The sequence below is a fragment of the Lynx canadensis genome, chromosome A3, assembly GCF_007474595.2.
Source record: "Lynx canadensis isolate LIC74 chromosome A3, mLynCan4.pri.v2, whole genome shotgun sequence".
Classification (NCBI taxonomy): domain Eukaryota; kingdom Metazoa; phylum Chordata; class Mammalia; order Carnivora; family Felidae; genus Lynx; species Lynx canadensis.
In genome coordinates this window covers 28,796,322-28,810,766 of record NC_044305.1, presented here as the reverse complement: position 1 = coordinate 28,810,766, position 14,445 = coordinate 28,796,322, and the positions used below count along the sequence as shown (strand labels likewise).

The 14,445-nt window shown below is 54.6% G+C and overlaps 1 protein-coding gene across 1 annotated transcript in view; it reads right to left on the bottom strand.

Moving 5' to 3' along the window:
• The window catches only part of TGM3 (transglutaminase 3), a 36,495-nt gene extending 25,061 nt beyond the window's left edge, over positions 1 to 11,434 (bottom strand). The window contains exons 1-4 of the mRNA XM_030308999.1: positions 11,278 to 11,434; positions 2,092 to 2,265; positions 1,510 to 1,752; positions 763 to 881 (exon numbers count right to left, since the gene is read on the bottom strand). Of these exons, the coding sequence (XP_030164859.1) occupies positions 763 to 881; positions 1,510 to 1,752; positions 2,092 to 2,265; positions 11,278 to 11,347 (606 nt within the window). The 5' untranslated portion in view covers positions 11,348 to 11,434. The remainder of the gene's footprint in view (positions 1 to 762; positions 882 to 1,509; positions 1,753 to 2,091; positions 2,266 to 11,277) is intronic.
• Positions 11,435 to 14,445: the final 3,011 nt, after the last annotated feature.

The window sequence follows — 14,445 nt, the reverse complement described above, 5'->3', positions numbered from 1 at the left end:
TTGTCACTGCTTCTCAAACAGAGAAGGCCACGCTCTCTCCTGCCTTAGGCGCTTTGTGTGTGCTGTTCTTTTGCCTCTAATGTGTTTCTCCAAGATATCTATCTGGCTCCCTTCCCTTCCTCAGGTTTCTCATTAAAAGTTCCTTCCTCAGAGAGGTTTTTTCAGACCACGCCGTCAAAATCAGCCTGCCTTCCACCCCTGGGTGCACTATATGCCCTTATACATTTTTTCCCCCTTTTGTCTTCCTTCCAATGCAATTCGACCCAAAGGGCCAACATCTAACTAGGCTGAGCACAGCTGAGAACTCTGTGGACTCAGATTGGGGGGGTGGGGGTGGGGGGGTCACAGTAACGAAGGACCAAGAGGCTACGGCTTTGAGAGGCCAAATGCTCACACTAGGGAAGTTTTCGTCGTATTCTTACGCGGAATTACGATTAACAGAAAGTCTGTGGTTAACCCGAGCGTCTCTACTAGGTCTTATCCTCATTCGTCTGTCATGACACCAATAATTCCTCAATGTATTGATTTAGCTGTATATTCGTTTTGCCCCCCTAGACTGTGTCCCCCTCAGAGAGACAGAAAATGTGCTTTTCTCCACCTTCCGTGTCTCGAGTGTGCGGCTGGGGCCTGGCACACAGCGGCTGGTCAATAAATGTCTTCCGAACGAGTACATGTATGACTAGCAGGGCAGGCAGGTAGGCGGGTTTGGGAACTTCCGCCTCTCCGCTGGGACTGCCACAGAGCTTCTTAAGACCCTTTTACCTGCCCGAAGTTCCAGCCGACCATGCCAATTCGATTTGTGCTCCCCACATAGATGATGCCGGCATCTTCCTGAACGTACTCCTCTCTCTCCGCGTGGTTGCTCATAAAGACACCATCCTCTGTTTGATACAAAAGTCAGATCCCAGGAACTAGGCTCCTAAAGAGGACTATGGAGACCCGTTCTCCCATTCCTGAGGGCCGGCCTGGTGGCTGGAGCAGGCCACACCTGCAGCCCGTCCCCCAACCTCCACCGAGGAACGAAGCCTGTGAGCTCTAATGTTTCCAACTCATATTGTGGGAACTATAAACTTGTGAGAGAACCTGAAATGACCTGGAGGGCAGAAAATGAGACCCTAGGAGGGAGATACTTGCTCCTTCGGGCAAGAAGCGGCCTCCAGGCTGTAGAATTATACTGTGGTCATTGTTTTTTATTGTTACACCACGTGACGCACTTTGTAAAAGCTCATGGGGTCCCCACAGTAGCCCCGGAGGCGACAGCAGGATTTCCACGTAATGGTAAGGAATTTGAGGCTCAGAAGGATAGAGCCACTGCCCAGACTTACAGAGCTGATTAGGTGGCGGAGCTGGGATGAAAATCCGTGACTTCTGACTTCTGGCTTCTACGCTATTTCCATATCCCACGCACTCCTGCTACTCAAACTTGAGCCTATAAAAATCATCCCCCCATCTCCTTTCCATCGGTGTTGCTTAGCTGATGGCTAGGCGTGTGGCTGGTTGGATGCCTACCTTGCACCCAGGGGTTAAAGAGCAGTATGAACGTCCCAAGTTTCTGAACGAAGTCATTGCCCTGGGAGGAGATCTGGGTGCTCAGCGTGTACCATCCGATGGGCGCATTGGCAGGACTAGAGATGGAGATGGTCAGAACATTGTCCTTGTTGGACACGAGCTGTGCGCTCCAGCCACCACGACTTATCCCACTGGAGAGCGGAAACACAGCCTTTGTCCTGGCCGACTCCGAGGGGTAGGGCCCTGTAGAAGAAGAGGGCAATGAAAACGGAAGAGTGCTGGCCAGACAGTGGGGAGCGATCAGATTCCAACCTAACCTCAGGGGTGCTTTGGAGGGGGACGTCATCCCCCGAAGCACCACAGAAGAGCGCCGAAAGCAACGACAGAGAGCAGGGAGGCCAAATCTCTCTTGATTTGAAGAATAGGACTCTTGGGCTCGAAGACCGGCAGAGGCTTGCCCAAGGTCACACCAAGTATCAATGGCAGAGCAGGGTTAGGACCCAGAGCCTAGTGGCCCAGTGTGACACCACCGAACCCTTGGAAGCACAGCCCCAAGGGCGTGTGGGAGCGGGGAGCAGGTACCTGTGGAGGCTATGAAGCCCAGACTGTCTCCACTGTCAAGACTTCGGTTCAAGATCATGGAGAAGCTGAAGGGTTGGCCTCTGCGCACGGTGAGCTGCTGGCCGGAGAACCTGTCTGTGCGATGCGCCTGCCGGTTGGAGGTCACCTGCCAGTTGATACTCTGGGGTTCTAAAGCTGGAAGACAGAAGAGGGGACCTAAGGTCCTGGAAGGCGAGGGAAGGTGGCGTGGGGAAAGGCGTACGTTACCACAAGGACAAGCTTTTGGGTGGGGCCGGTTGGGGGAGAGTCCAACTTCTAGGAAGCACCCCATTAAAATTCAAAGATCTTGATGGAGCGAGGTGAGCCCTTCACACCCTTTTCCCCCGTTCTGTCCCTTCAGGCAGCTGAGCCTCTCTGCACACGCTACCCACAAGGCTTGAGAATATCCTCTCTTCCACTCGATCAACCGTCACTCGACCCTGAAAGAACAGGCCACGCGTTCAGCATAGCTTCACCCAACCAGCCAGGACAACCAGGTAACCAGCCCTGGGTAATCACACTCTGTCGCGGGAGTGTCATTGCTTTGGGGGTGGGGGGCTCACGCCGAACCTGGAGGGGGCGCTGTCTCTCAAATCCGCCACGCTGGTTTGCCTCGCTTTGCTTTTTTCCCCTTCGCGCCTTCCCAGATACCAAGTGCCTTTTCGCTCTCCAACATCCAGCAAATACTGACCCGTGTATTTCTTGCTTTCCTTAGATGTGCAGCACCCAGATGTCGGCCTGGGTCTCTGCTGCTGGCTGAGGAGGACAGCAGGACTCCTTAGTGCTCTAAGGAGCACTTCTAGGCCTAGAGATGGGGCCATCACTGGTCCGGAAGCGACTTTCAAATGCTCACCGAAAACAGTGGTAGATAGCAACAAGTCAAAGCTCCAGGAGTTCTCTGGACAAGATGCTGAGGACAAACATCTCGGACGCCTTCTTTTTAAAAAAAAATTGTTTTTAATGTTTATTTATCTTTGAGAGAGAGAACGAGACAGAGCGGATGAGCAGGGGAGGGGCAGAGAGAGAGGGGGACACAGAATCCGAAGCAGCCTCCAGGCTCTGAGCTGTCAGCACAGAGCCCGATGTGGGGCTCGAACCCACGGACCGAGAGATCATGACCTGAACCGATCGGATGCCCGACCGACTGAGCCACCCAGGCGCCCCCAAACCCCTTCTTATGTGATTGTGGAACTAAACTGAGAAGGGTTTATGACACACGCCATGATGTACAAGGAGTGTCACCTGCATAAACCTTCTGAGAAAGTTTATTCCTTCAAGCGAGAATCTGAGATGTTTTATGATCCATTCCTCTGCAAACCAAACCGTTTTTCTGGCTTTATGATGGGAGTGTGGTGATGCAATCCCATAGACGTGCCAGGCACAACTTTTTTTTGTTATATGTGTCTGTCTCTCTCCATCAGAATATGCCTTCTTTTTTTTTTTTTTTAATGTTTATTTATTGTTGAGAGAAAGAGAGAGAGCTCTTGAGCAGGGGAGAGGCAGAGAGAGAGGGAGACCCAGGATCCGAAGCAGGCTCCCGGCTCCGAGCTGTCGGCGCAGAGCCTGACTCGGGGCTCGAACCCAAGAACCGTGAGATCGTGACCTGTGCTGAAGTCAGATGCTTGACCAGCTGAGCCACCCAGAATGTGCCTTCTTGATCTTCCCGTTCTGATGCCTGGCGCCTTGCTTGGTGGTGTTAGGACAAGTAGATAAACCAATGGATGAAGGAATAACTGAACAAATAAAAAAACTAGCCACGCAATGGCCATGATGACTACAGCTCAAAATTTAGTCCATAAGGAAAGGTGCGTAGGGGGCATCCACTCACCAAACACATCTAGAGTACCTAGTATTTGCAGGACATTACATTAAGCATGACGCCGGGGGTGTAAACATGTATGAAAAGCAGTTTTAACCCTCCAAGAGCTTCAGCCGTGGGTAAGACAAGCCCAAGTGGGACTGGATGATGGGAAGGGGGTGAGTCCACTCTCCCCCGATAAAAGGTGGCTAGGAGAGGCAGGCAGAAAAGAACCACTTCCAGTCGTAGAGATCAGAAAAGGCTTCGTTGGCAGTGCCAGGTCTTGGAGAGAGTTTTGTTCGATGCGAAGGGATTCCAGAAGGTGGGGAAGGGAATCCGAAGGCAGGGCAAGCAGGGGTGTCGTTTGGCTAGTGCAGAGGCGCTGGGCACAAGAGGAAAGGGAGGCGGGAGAGGGTGGGCCTCCGAGGCAGGCCTGGGGCCAGGGGCTCCGGCCCAAGCAGCTGGGGAGGTGGGTACAGGCTCATCAAAGACACTCCCAAGTGAAATGCAGGCTGTTCGGGCTGGTGTGAGCCGAAGACAGCGGGTCCAGGGAGGGATCTTGCCACCAGCTCAGGGTTTAAACCCCCGTGTCCTTCTCTGCATCTCCCGACACCAAGCGTGAGCCCCGGCACGAAGGAGCCAAACTCCGAAGCAGGGTGCCTGTGGGATGCACCGGGGCCTCTCTGAGCGGGGAGGTGAGGAGAGCGGGGCTCACATGTGGCCTCGGTCTCCTGCATACGCCAACTGCTGTTAACAATAGAGCACATGGCCGACATCCTGGGTGGAATCCTCATAAGCGTTGGAAACTGACACTCAGGGGGATAAACTTCTGAGTTGGGGTCCGTAGGCCTAGTAACTGGCAGAGCCAGGTTCTGAACTCAGGTCTTCCTGGCACCGTCCTGTTGCCGGCGGCCCCCGGGTCCCTGCCCGTGCAGGACCTTCAGTCCAGAAGTTACCCAGGGGGTGAGTGGACCTCACCATGCATTTTCCTCCCCGTGCGCATGTTCATTCCGACAAAGAGGAGAGAGTGAGCAGGGCAGGGAAGGGAAATGTGTTCCCAAACAGCATTCGCTCTGCACGGGGGGGGGGGGGGGGGGGGGTGCATAAAATGGGAGCAGCCTGTCCCTGCCGCCCGGAGTGGACAGGGCAGCTCGAGTGCCTGCTCGAGAAGCCTCCGGTGTGGTTTCTGGAAACTTTCTCCTTCCACTGGCTGCCACCTTCAGTCATTGTCCTGCCTCTGAACCCTAGGACTGGCTCTGCCAGCCCCCAAATCGAGGATCTGGTCATCCTGTCTGTGGATTTCCTCATTTCCCTCCCCCCTCCACCCCTTCACGTCCCCCTAATCACAGCCCCCTCTGCTGGAGGGGAAGGGAGGGGAAGGGAGGGGAAGGGCAGGGAGTGGGGGAGGGACACAACCATGTAAGGTTCTTCTCAGGTTTACGAGCCTCAGGGCAGTTTTCTGCACCAGTCTGGACAGAACAAAGGGAGGAAGGGAGAGTTGTGTGATGTGACTCCGACAGTGGACTCATTAACACACGCTCTTAAAAAAACATCAGAGGGAAAGGAACCTTGGAGACGGATCATGTGCTCACGTCCTCATTCCGGATGCGAGCACAGGGGGGCCCGGAAGGTGGCTTGCCTGAATGGGACACTCTGGATTCTCATTCCCGTGTTCTCCTGGTCCCATGCCACCTCCCTGAGTTCTGCTCGCCTCTCGTGTCAGGCCTGGGGCCACGTCTCCAGCTCTTTCTCCTGAGAATAGCATTGCCACCAGCAGTCCCAATGGGGCAGAGATCACTAAGTGTCCCTCCCGATATTTCCTCGCCCCTTCTTTCTTGGTAATTAAGTCCCCCATATAACTGGGCACTACACTTCCTGGCCCCCCCTGCAGCCGGGGGCGGGGGCGGGGATGGGGAAGAGTAGTCACGTGAATGAATTCTGGCCAATGACCCGTAGACAGAAGTTCTATACGTTAACTGCCAGGACACCTCTTTTTTTTTTTCATTGAGCTAAAATTCACAGAGCATGAAATTGACCACTTTAGCCGTTTTAAAGTGGATACTTCGGAGGCGCTTAGTACGTTCACCATGTTGTGAAACCATCACCACTATCCGGTTTCAGAACCACTCATCAATCCCCATTCCCCCTTGGCGACCACTAACCTGCTTTCTGTTCCCCATGGACCGGACTCTTCTGGACATTTCGTATAAAAGGAGCCACACAGAGGGGTGGTCTTTAGGGTTGGTTTCTTTCGCTTAGCGTTACGTTTTCAAGGTTCACCCATGTGATGGCGTTTTGGGGGAGTTCATTCCTGCCTCTGGCTGCATGATATGGCTATACCATATTTCGTTCAGCCGCTCATCAGTTGAGGGACACTTCGGTTCTTTCTGCCTTTTGGCCCTTCTGGATAGTGCTGCTATGAACGTTCATATGCAAGCATTTGTTTGAATACCTGTTTTCAGTTCCTTTGAGGAAACCTCTTTTTAAAAGCAATTGGCAGGGGCAACCCCGGGTGGCTCAGTTGGTGAAACGTCTGATTCTGGCTCAGGTCAGGATCTCGCAGTTCGTGAGTTGGAGCCCTGCGTCCGGCTCTGCACTGGTGGTGTGGAGCCCGCTTGGGATCCTCTCTCTCTCTCCCTCCTTCTCTCTCTCTCTCTCTCTGCCCCTTCCTCACTTGCATGCTCTCTCTCTCTCTCTCTCTCCTCTCTCTCTCAAAAGAAAGAAATCAACTAAAAAAATGAAAACAAATAAAAAGAGTTGACAAATGCCCTTAATCTGCTTACCTCCAGAGCCCCGGGCCCCCGGGGATCCGTGCGCCTGCCTTCCGCACCCAGAACTGCCTACATCAAGATCAATTGTTGAAGGAAGAAGTCAACTCCTGTCTTGTGTCTCTAAGCCATTGCTCCTTGGGAACTCGGTGTTATTCATTGCCAAACCTAATCGCATACACCCGAAAGGTGACTCCCACCCACTCATTCTGTGGTCTGCCTTTGGCAGGGATAGCATGAGAAGCACAGAACAGATTCCAGACTGTGCTACTAGTCAGCTGTCTCCATCTTTATCAGACTGGCTCTGTAATTGAATCACCCACCGCAGACAGGACAGCAGACAGAGGTTGCCAGCTGTGTGGCTGGGGTTCTTACTTCCTATTCCTGGGGGGGCCACACCATGCAATTGCTGGTCGGTCATCCAACAGGACATAATTGATACTCAAGTGGTTAGGTCTTCCCCACCTGCCCAGGTCCCGTCTCTAGACAAGACAGATTCTTATCGTACAGATTTCTAGACCTAATTAGGTTGATAGATACACTAAACACCGTCTAGCTGAGCGTCTTCAAGCATTTTGTTAGAGACCACATTAAGAAGTACATTTTCTAGAGTGTGGGGTGCCTGGGTGGCTCAGTTGGTTAAGTGTTCATCTCTTGATTTTGGCACAGGTCATGATCTCACAGTTCATGAGTTTGAGCCCTGAGTCGGGCTCTGAGCTGAGTGGAGCCTGGTTGGGATTCTCTCTCTCTCTCTGCTCCTACCCCACTCACTCATGCTCTCTCTCTCTCTCTCTCTCTCAAAGAAGGAGGTAGAGAGGAATGAAAAGGAAGAAGCAAGAAAAGAAAGAAAGAAAATAAAGAAGGAGAAAAGGAAGAAGAAAGAAGAAGAAAGACACGCAAGGACAAGAAACACATCAAGACAGGAAGAGGAAAAACGTAAGCTGCCGGCTCCTCAAGTCCTCACCCTCCAGCACGGACCGTCCTCCGAATCCCGACGCAAGCCTCCTATACTCCTCCCTACCGCGCCCTCCTCACCTCCCTCTAATCAGACTCCTCCCGCCCCGGCACTTCCGCCCCACTCCCCCCTCCAGCCCATCCCGCCCTCCGCCTGCCTCTCCCTCCCGCCCTCCACTCCCAGCCTCCCGCCCTCCCTCCTTCCTGCCTCCTCCCCCTCCCTCCTCCTCCTCCCCTGCCCCTTCCTCCCCCGCCTTCCCCTTCCGCCCCCCCCCCTCCCACCTCCCCCGCTCCCCTCCCTCCCCCTCCTGCCTTCCTCCCGAAACACTCAAAGAAGAAAGTTTAGATACATGGGTCTACAACTAAGTTTCACAAAACAATACTAACCTTTACTATGTACAATGTACCGATATTTTCTCTTCTACTTCTTCCTTTTTTTTTTTTTTTTTGGATGGCTGGTCATAATCCACTAAACTGATTTTACAGTCTTCTAATGAGTGACAACAGGCAGCTTGAAAAACAGTGATGTAATCCCATATTCCCGTCTTACAGGAAGAACACTGAGGCCCCCAGAGGGTTATAGGGTAGTTTAGAAGCAGAGCTTGGCTCAGAAACCAGGTCTGAAATCCTGGTCACTGAGGGGCTGTGAACCACTCCCAGTTCTCCCTCTTCTCCCTGTCACTCCCCTCTGGGCACCTGGAACACCCCCTAGTTCCTGGCCAGTCTCCCACTGGCCCTGGGCACACAGGGCTTTCCTCTCAGATCTCAGGTCTCTTGAGCCTGGCCCATTTCCCTTCGTCCCCCCCCACCCCTACCATGTTCGGACAAGTTCAATCCCTGTGCAGCATAGGGGGGGTGGGTACTGTCCCTTGGCACCCAGCTGGTGGGGAAGACGGGGTTCTGCGGGCAGCTGAACAAGGGGCTGGTGAAGCTCCCTGGGGTGCTGGGGCATGAGCCCTGCACTGGCAGTCTGGAGGGCCTTGGGCAAGCTCCCCACATCTCCATCTATAGAAGGGACAGTGACACCTGAACACCCTCCCTTGTAGGGTTATTATTGGGATCCAACGTGTGCTCTTCACTAACGCCTGGGCCCCAGCAGGGGCGGGGCAGAGGGACAAATCCCTTGGGCTCCTTCCCACACATAATGGCAATAGCAACACAGGATAGAAGAGGGCTTGAGCTTTCTCATGGGCTGCCATCGAGGGCCTCGGATGCACCAGGCACCGTGCGTTTTTACCTGCGTTACGTCCTTCGATAGTTACAAAACCCTTACGATGTCGTTATGCCCATCTCACGGATGAGAGATTTGAAAATCCAGTTGGCTGACGTCATCTGCCAAGTAGCACGTGCTCAGGCAGCTCCTGGACCCAAGCCCAGACTGGAAGCCAAGTTCTGCCTGACCACACGTGACTCCTAGCTGCCACCAACAACTTCGGCACGGTGCCAGGAAGCTGCCAGAGAGAAGGGGCCCCCCGTGGCCTACTCCCTGCCTTGACATTACATGGTCAGGGGCACGGGGAGGAAGAAGGACTCCTTGGCCCCTTCACTTCCAAGGACAGGTGAGAACCTCTTGGCCCCGTGGGTCTCCGGCCTGGCCGCACATGAGAATGGCCTGGAGAGTCTTATTGGCCTGAGCCCCTTCCTAGACCAACTAAATTAGGGTCTCACGGTTAGGGTCAGCCTTGGTGGGTTTTGTTGGTTGTTTTTTGCTGTTTTAAACCCTGCTGGTGATTCTAACACGCCAGCAGGACTGAGAATCACTCCCGTAGGCCTGTGTGTCATTGGACATCCATCAGAGGACTCTCACAACTAAGTGCCTCACCGGAGCCACACGGCAGCTCTGGGAAGCAGGAGGGGGAAATCGCTGCCTCCTTTTTACAGGGGGAGGAAGCTAAGGCTAAGAGCAGGGAAGGTCAGACACCTTCTGAACCCGTCCCTCAGCCCCTACCAAAAACCCTGGGGCCTTGTTCCCTCCGCTCCGCTCCGAGGTGATAGGGAAAAGAATTTCCTGCCTTCAGCTCACACCCCAGGCCGGCATGTGGGCCCTGGGGAGAGGGATTGCCCCATCCGTGGAGCACAGCCCAGCAGGGTGGAGACAGACTGAGAAGTTATATGAGGTGAATAAAAACGACACAAAGACAAGAACTGGGGACTTGAGAAGGGGCTGGTGAGGGGGTCGGGGATGGGGGTCTTAGTGGGAGAGGTTCCTTGGAAAAACTCGATTAAAAAAAGGGACTTCATCTCATAGCGTCTGTCTTCAGACCCCAAGGCACGGAGGAACTAGGCTCAGGAAAAGGAGTTCCCAAGTAATAATGAGCCATGCGGCCTGAGCATCTAGAAAGGGGATATTAAAAGAGCCCCATTAAAAAAAATTTTTTTAATGTTTATTTTTGAGAGAGAGAGAGAGAGAGAGAGAGAGATTGAGCACGAGTGGGGGAGGGGCAGAGAGAGAGGGAGACACAGAATCTGAAGCGGGCTCCAGGCTCTGAGCTGTCAGCACACAGCCCGACGCGGGGCTCGAACCCACGAACCACGAGATCATGACCCGAGCTGGAGTTAGACGTTTAGCCAACTGAGCCACCCAGGCGCCCCTGAAAGAGCCCCATTTCAGAGAGGAGACAGCTGAGATACGCGGTTAAGTCAGCTGCCCAAGGTCACTCAGCTGGCAGAGACAGAGCTGAGACGCAACCCAGGGCCCCTCTCTGGATGTGAGCCTGTCACCCTTCGGCGATTCGACCTCCCCGTACAATCTTGGGTAGCAAAAGTGGAAACGGGCAGCCTGCGTTGCAAGGGGATACAGCCGCTGGCAGGTCTGGGTCCCACGAGGGCAGGGGGACAGCAGGGACGACCCCAGGTGAGAGGAAGCCGCTGGGCCTGAGGCAGGCAGGGGGCAGCTGTCCTCCTCCACAAGCTGAGCCTGAGGGCTGCAACCCTGAGCCCCGGAGCCTTACAGGGCGGCTCGGCCTGCAGAGAGAGCCTAGATGTTGCTCTGGTCCCGGGGGCTGACACACAAAGCGAGGGCCCCTGCGAGGAGAGTCCTGGACGCTTCCGGGTCTGCAGACGGAGGCAGGACCCAGCAGGAGTGCCCGACTGCTTCTACAGCAGAAAGAGCCACCGGTGTCCCAGCTCCGGGGAAAAATGCTTTGCGGCAGACCCACAGCCCAGAATGGCACGGGTCCTTTGCGCATCGGGAACGAGGCCCGGAAGGTAGTGGTCTGCCCAGTAAAGCAATTGGCAAGAAAGCTGACGGCCCCAGGGGGACGGAGGGTTTCGTCCCCAGAAGGTCGGTCCTGGCCTCCCACAGGCTTGTACCCTGAGGACTCTGCCTCTGACCCCCGGCCCCCAGGTGGCTCTGGGGGAGAGGGAACAAGGCTTCCCCCGCAGGTGAGCCCAATGTCCCCAGTGGGCAGCAGGCCCAGGACACCCCCCCACGCTGCCAGCCACGCCTTCCTCTGCCACCGTGGTCCCCACCGCAGCCCAGGCTGCTCTCTCTGAGCCCCTGCAGATTCCAACTAGAACCTTAAGTTAGGAATGGGACACAGAGTCCTCTCAAACCAGCACACGTGGGACCCTGCCGGTCCCCTGGGTCACGCCTGCCGGCCCACCCACATTTCTTTTCCTGTTCCCTGTGCCCAGAACACTCCTCACCCCGCGAAACTCCTCGCCGTGCCCGACTCCTTGTGACCAAATGCCGTCTGCTTCGCTCCCCCGGCGCCATCCTGGCTGAGTTAATCTCCTCCCCACCTCGGCCCCCACAGCACGGGGGTCCGATTCGCCATGCAGCCTCGTGACAGTCCACCTTGAGGGTCACTTGCCTACCAACTGGTGTTTCCAAGCGCTGTCAGGCTGAGAGCTCACGGAAGGCAGAGACCACAGTTCATTTGTCTTTGTCCCCGTCTGCACCTCCCCTTGGCTCCTTTCCCGAGGTGTCCAACAGGTAAAATTCATTCATTCGGAAAACACTTTCTGAGCACCGCCTGGCTGGGGGACTAAACGCTGAGCTAGGAACTGCCTGTGTCACAATGTGACACGTCGAAGGGAGTGAAGATAATTCACCTGTCTCTCCCCTGCCTTTTTAAAAAATTGATTCTCCCCCCCCCCCCCCCCCGCTATTGTCTCCCTTCTGTTGTGACCTTAGGACATCTCTGGTCGATTTAGATGCGGAGCTCTTAGAGCTCAGCGTCTCCACGAGTCACAGGCACTGACACGCTGGGCCCACACGTGTGGAGCGGCCTCACGGCGGGCAGGTTTGGGGGGACGGGGCTTGCAGGGCCTGCAGAGCTATTGGGGGGGCTACACTAGGCCCTGGGGCCCGTGCTCCCCGCCCCTGGTTTTCCTCTCATGGCACAGCATTTCCTACGAGAAGGAGCCTGGAGTCTATTGACTCCAAGCCTTTCCTCTTGCAAACGGAAACCTGAGGCTCGGTGACGTTAAGGAACACAAAAGCAGCTGGGGAGGAGAGTTCAAGTTCGGTACCGCGTTTCTGCGCCACAGAGGTCACACACGGCTCATCTAGGAGCTCAGCTCTGGTAACAGGACAGAGTGGAAAGGGCAGTCTGGGTTCTGCTACCGACTTTCTGTGCGGCCCCGACAGTCCGCCTAGAGGGAGGGAGTCGGCCCAGGGGACCCTGACATCCCCTGGTGCTAACGTCTACAGGATCCAGGGCTCTTCTCAGCAACCCAGCAATGCTGCAGGTGCACAGGAGGAAACGGGGGACTGTGGGGGGGGGGGGTTCACGTTTGCAGCCCCCTCCCCCGTCCTGCTCTTTGGGATTCCGAAGTAACCGGCCTTCGCCGTTTGCATCGTGCTGAGCGATTTCTTTGGCAAACCTTCCCCAGGTCCTAACCCCCACTCGCGATATTTTACAGGTTTGACTCATGCCTTGTTTGGGTTTGGCGTCTCTGGCAACCCACTAGGCTGAGCACCCATGACAGGCAATAATTAGCACGCTGCCTGGCAGGGGTGCTCACAAGAGCCCAGAGCCTCCACCGGCGACCGGCGACCGCAGAACTAAAAAACCTGTACTTTCTGTAGCTCCTTTTCACCTCCTTCTCCCGTGCTGCTTGCAGGGACGGCCTGTGGTACACCTGCTCCTTCCGCCCCGGGGAAGTTTCAGCTCATCAAGTCCCTTTCAAAAAGAGCCTGCGGTGCTTCCGGATGTGTGGTTTACTTAGGAACATTCCAGCCGCGCTAATGATTTTTTTTTTTTTTTTTTAAATCAACTTACACGCCATCACTCTCTCTCTCTCTCCCTTGGAGCTCTGAGATGTGCTTTTCTTTGCCGACATGACTGACAGCTGGGAAAACCGCACTGAGAAATACGGGAAGCAGGTCTCAGCCGGCTTGAAAGGGGCGAGACTCGTCCATCTGTCCGAGGGATGTGAGGTCCAAGCTGGGTTGACTACACGGCCCATTACTCTGGACTACATTCCAAGCATGTTCTACCCCTGGAACCACGCTGGAGGGACTAGGCAGCCACTGAGGAAGAGGCGCCTTTGAATGCCCTCCTTAAATACTAAGATCTAGCCTTCAGAGCCCCTGGGGCAGCTGTCCCGAGCTGAACACTGGCCTCTCAGGCTGGTCCAGGAGAAGCTTCCAGCAAGGACCTGTAGAGTAGATGCCATGCACTCACCCGTCATGTTCGCCTTCCTCTGCCTCTTCTCTGGGAATGGCGCGGACAGACGGACAGAAGGTGTGGGGAGACAGCTGGGGATCTCCTTACCATTTATAGCAGCCTCTCCTACACATCCAATTAGAATTCTAATGAGGTGGGCGAGGCACCAGGTCATTCCTGTCGTGCGTGTAAACGTTTCACTTACGACATACTTGTCACCCAATGGAAGGTCATCCTGCTTGTGCAAGACCAGCTTAGGGAGAAGAAGGGAGATAAGAAACACCAGGCGTTCACTTTTATGATTTTTTTTTTTTCCCTAAGACAAACTTCCTGGATTGTAGGGTTTAGGAAATGATGTCATGCTTTTCTCCAGGTACCTTGTCCAGAGTTGGTGCTAAGAAGTCCTCCGGGAGGTCAACTCTTTCTAAAGAAGCAGCAGGGACAGCCACAGAACGCGTAGTCGTGACACGGTTTCATGCCACTTCTGCCGCGTGCTCTCTGTAAGAGGGAGGGTAGGTCCTGCATGGTCTGTCTCTGGGCCCAGGCTCCACACCGGTTTAAAAGAGGTGGAGGGGGGCATGGGGGTGGGGGGGACTCAGACAGTCTACCTTTTGTGTGCGCTTGTTTGTCATTTACGTATTTTCCCCAAAACCCCTCTTGTGGGTATTTACAAGCACCAAGGTTTCCTGTGATCGACAAAGGAGTTTAAAAACATCATAAAAAAAAAAAAAAGGGGGGCACCTGGGTGGCTCAGTCGGTTAATCATCCAACTTCAGCCCGGGTCACGATCTCGCGGTCCGTGAGTTTGAGCCCCGCGTTGGGCTCTGGGCTGATGGCTCAGAGCCTGGAGCCTGCTTCCGATTCTGTCTCCCCCTCTCTCTGCCCCTCTCCTGTTCATGCTCTGTCTCTCTCTGTCTCAAAAATAAATAAACGTTAAAAAAAAAAATTTAAAAACATCATAATGCTGGAGCGCTGGGGTGGTTCAGTCCGTGAAGCATCCGACTCATGATTTTGGGCTCAGGTCACGACCTCACAGTTCGTGGGTTCGAGCTCGGCTTCGGGCCCTGCGCCGAGAGCGAGGAGCCTGCTTGGGATTCTCTCTCTCTCTCTCTCTGTCTGCCCTCCTCCGGCTTGCTCTCTCTCTCTCTCAAAAACAACGAACTGAATAAATAAACAACCAAATAAATGCTAAAAAAAATAT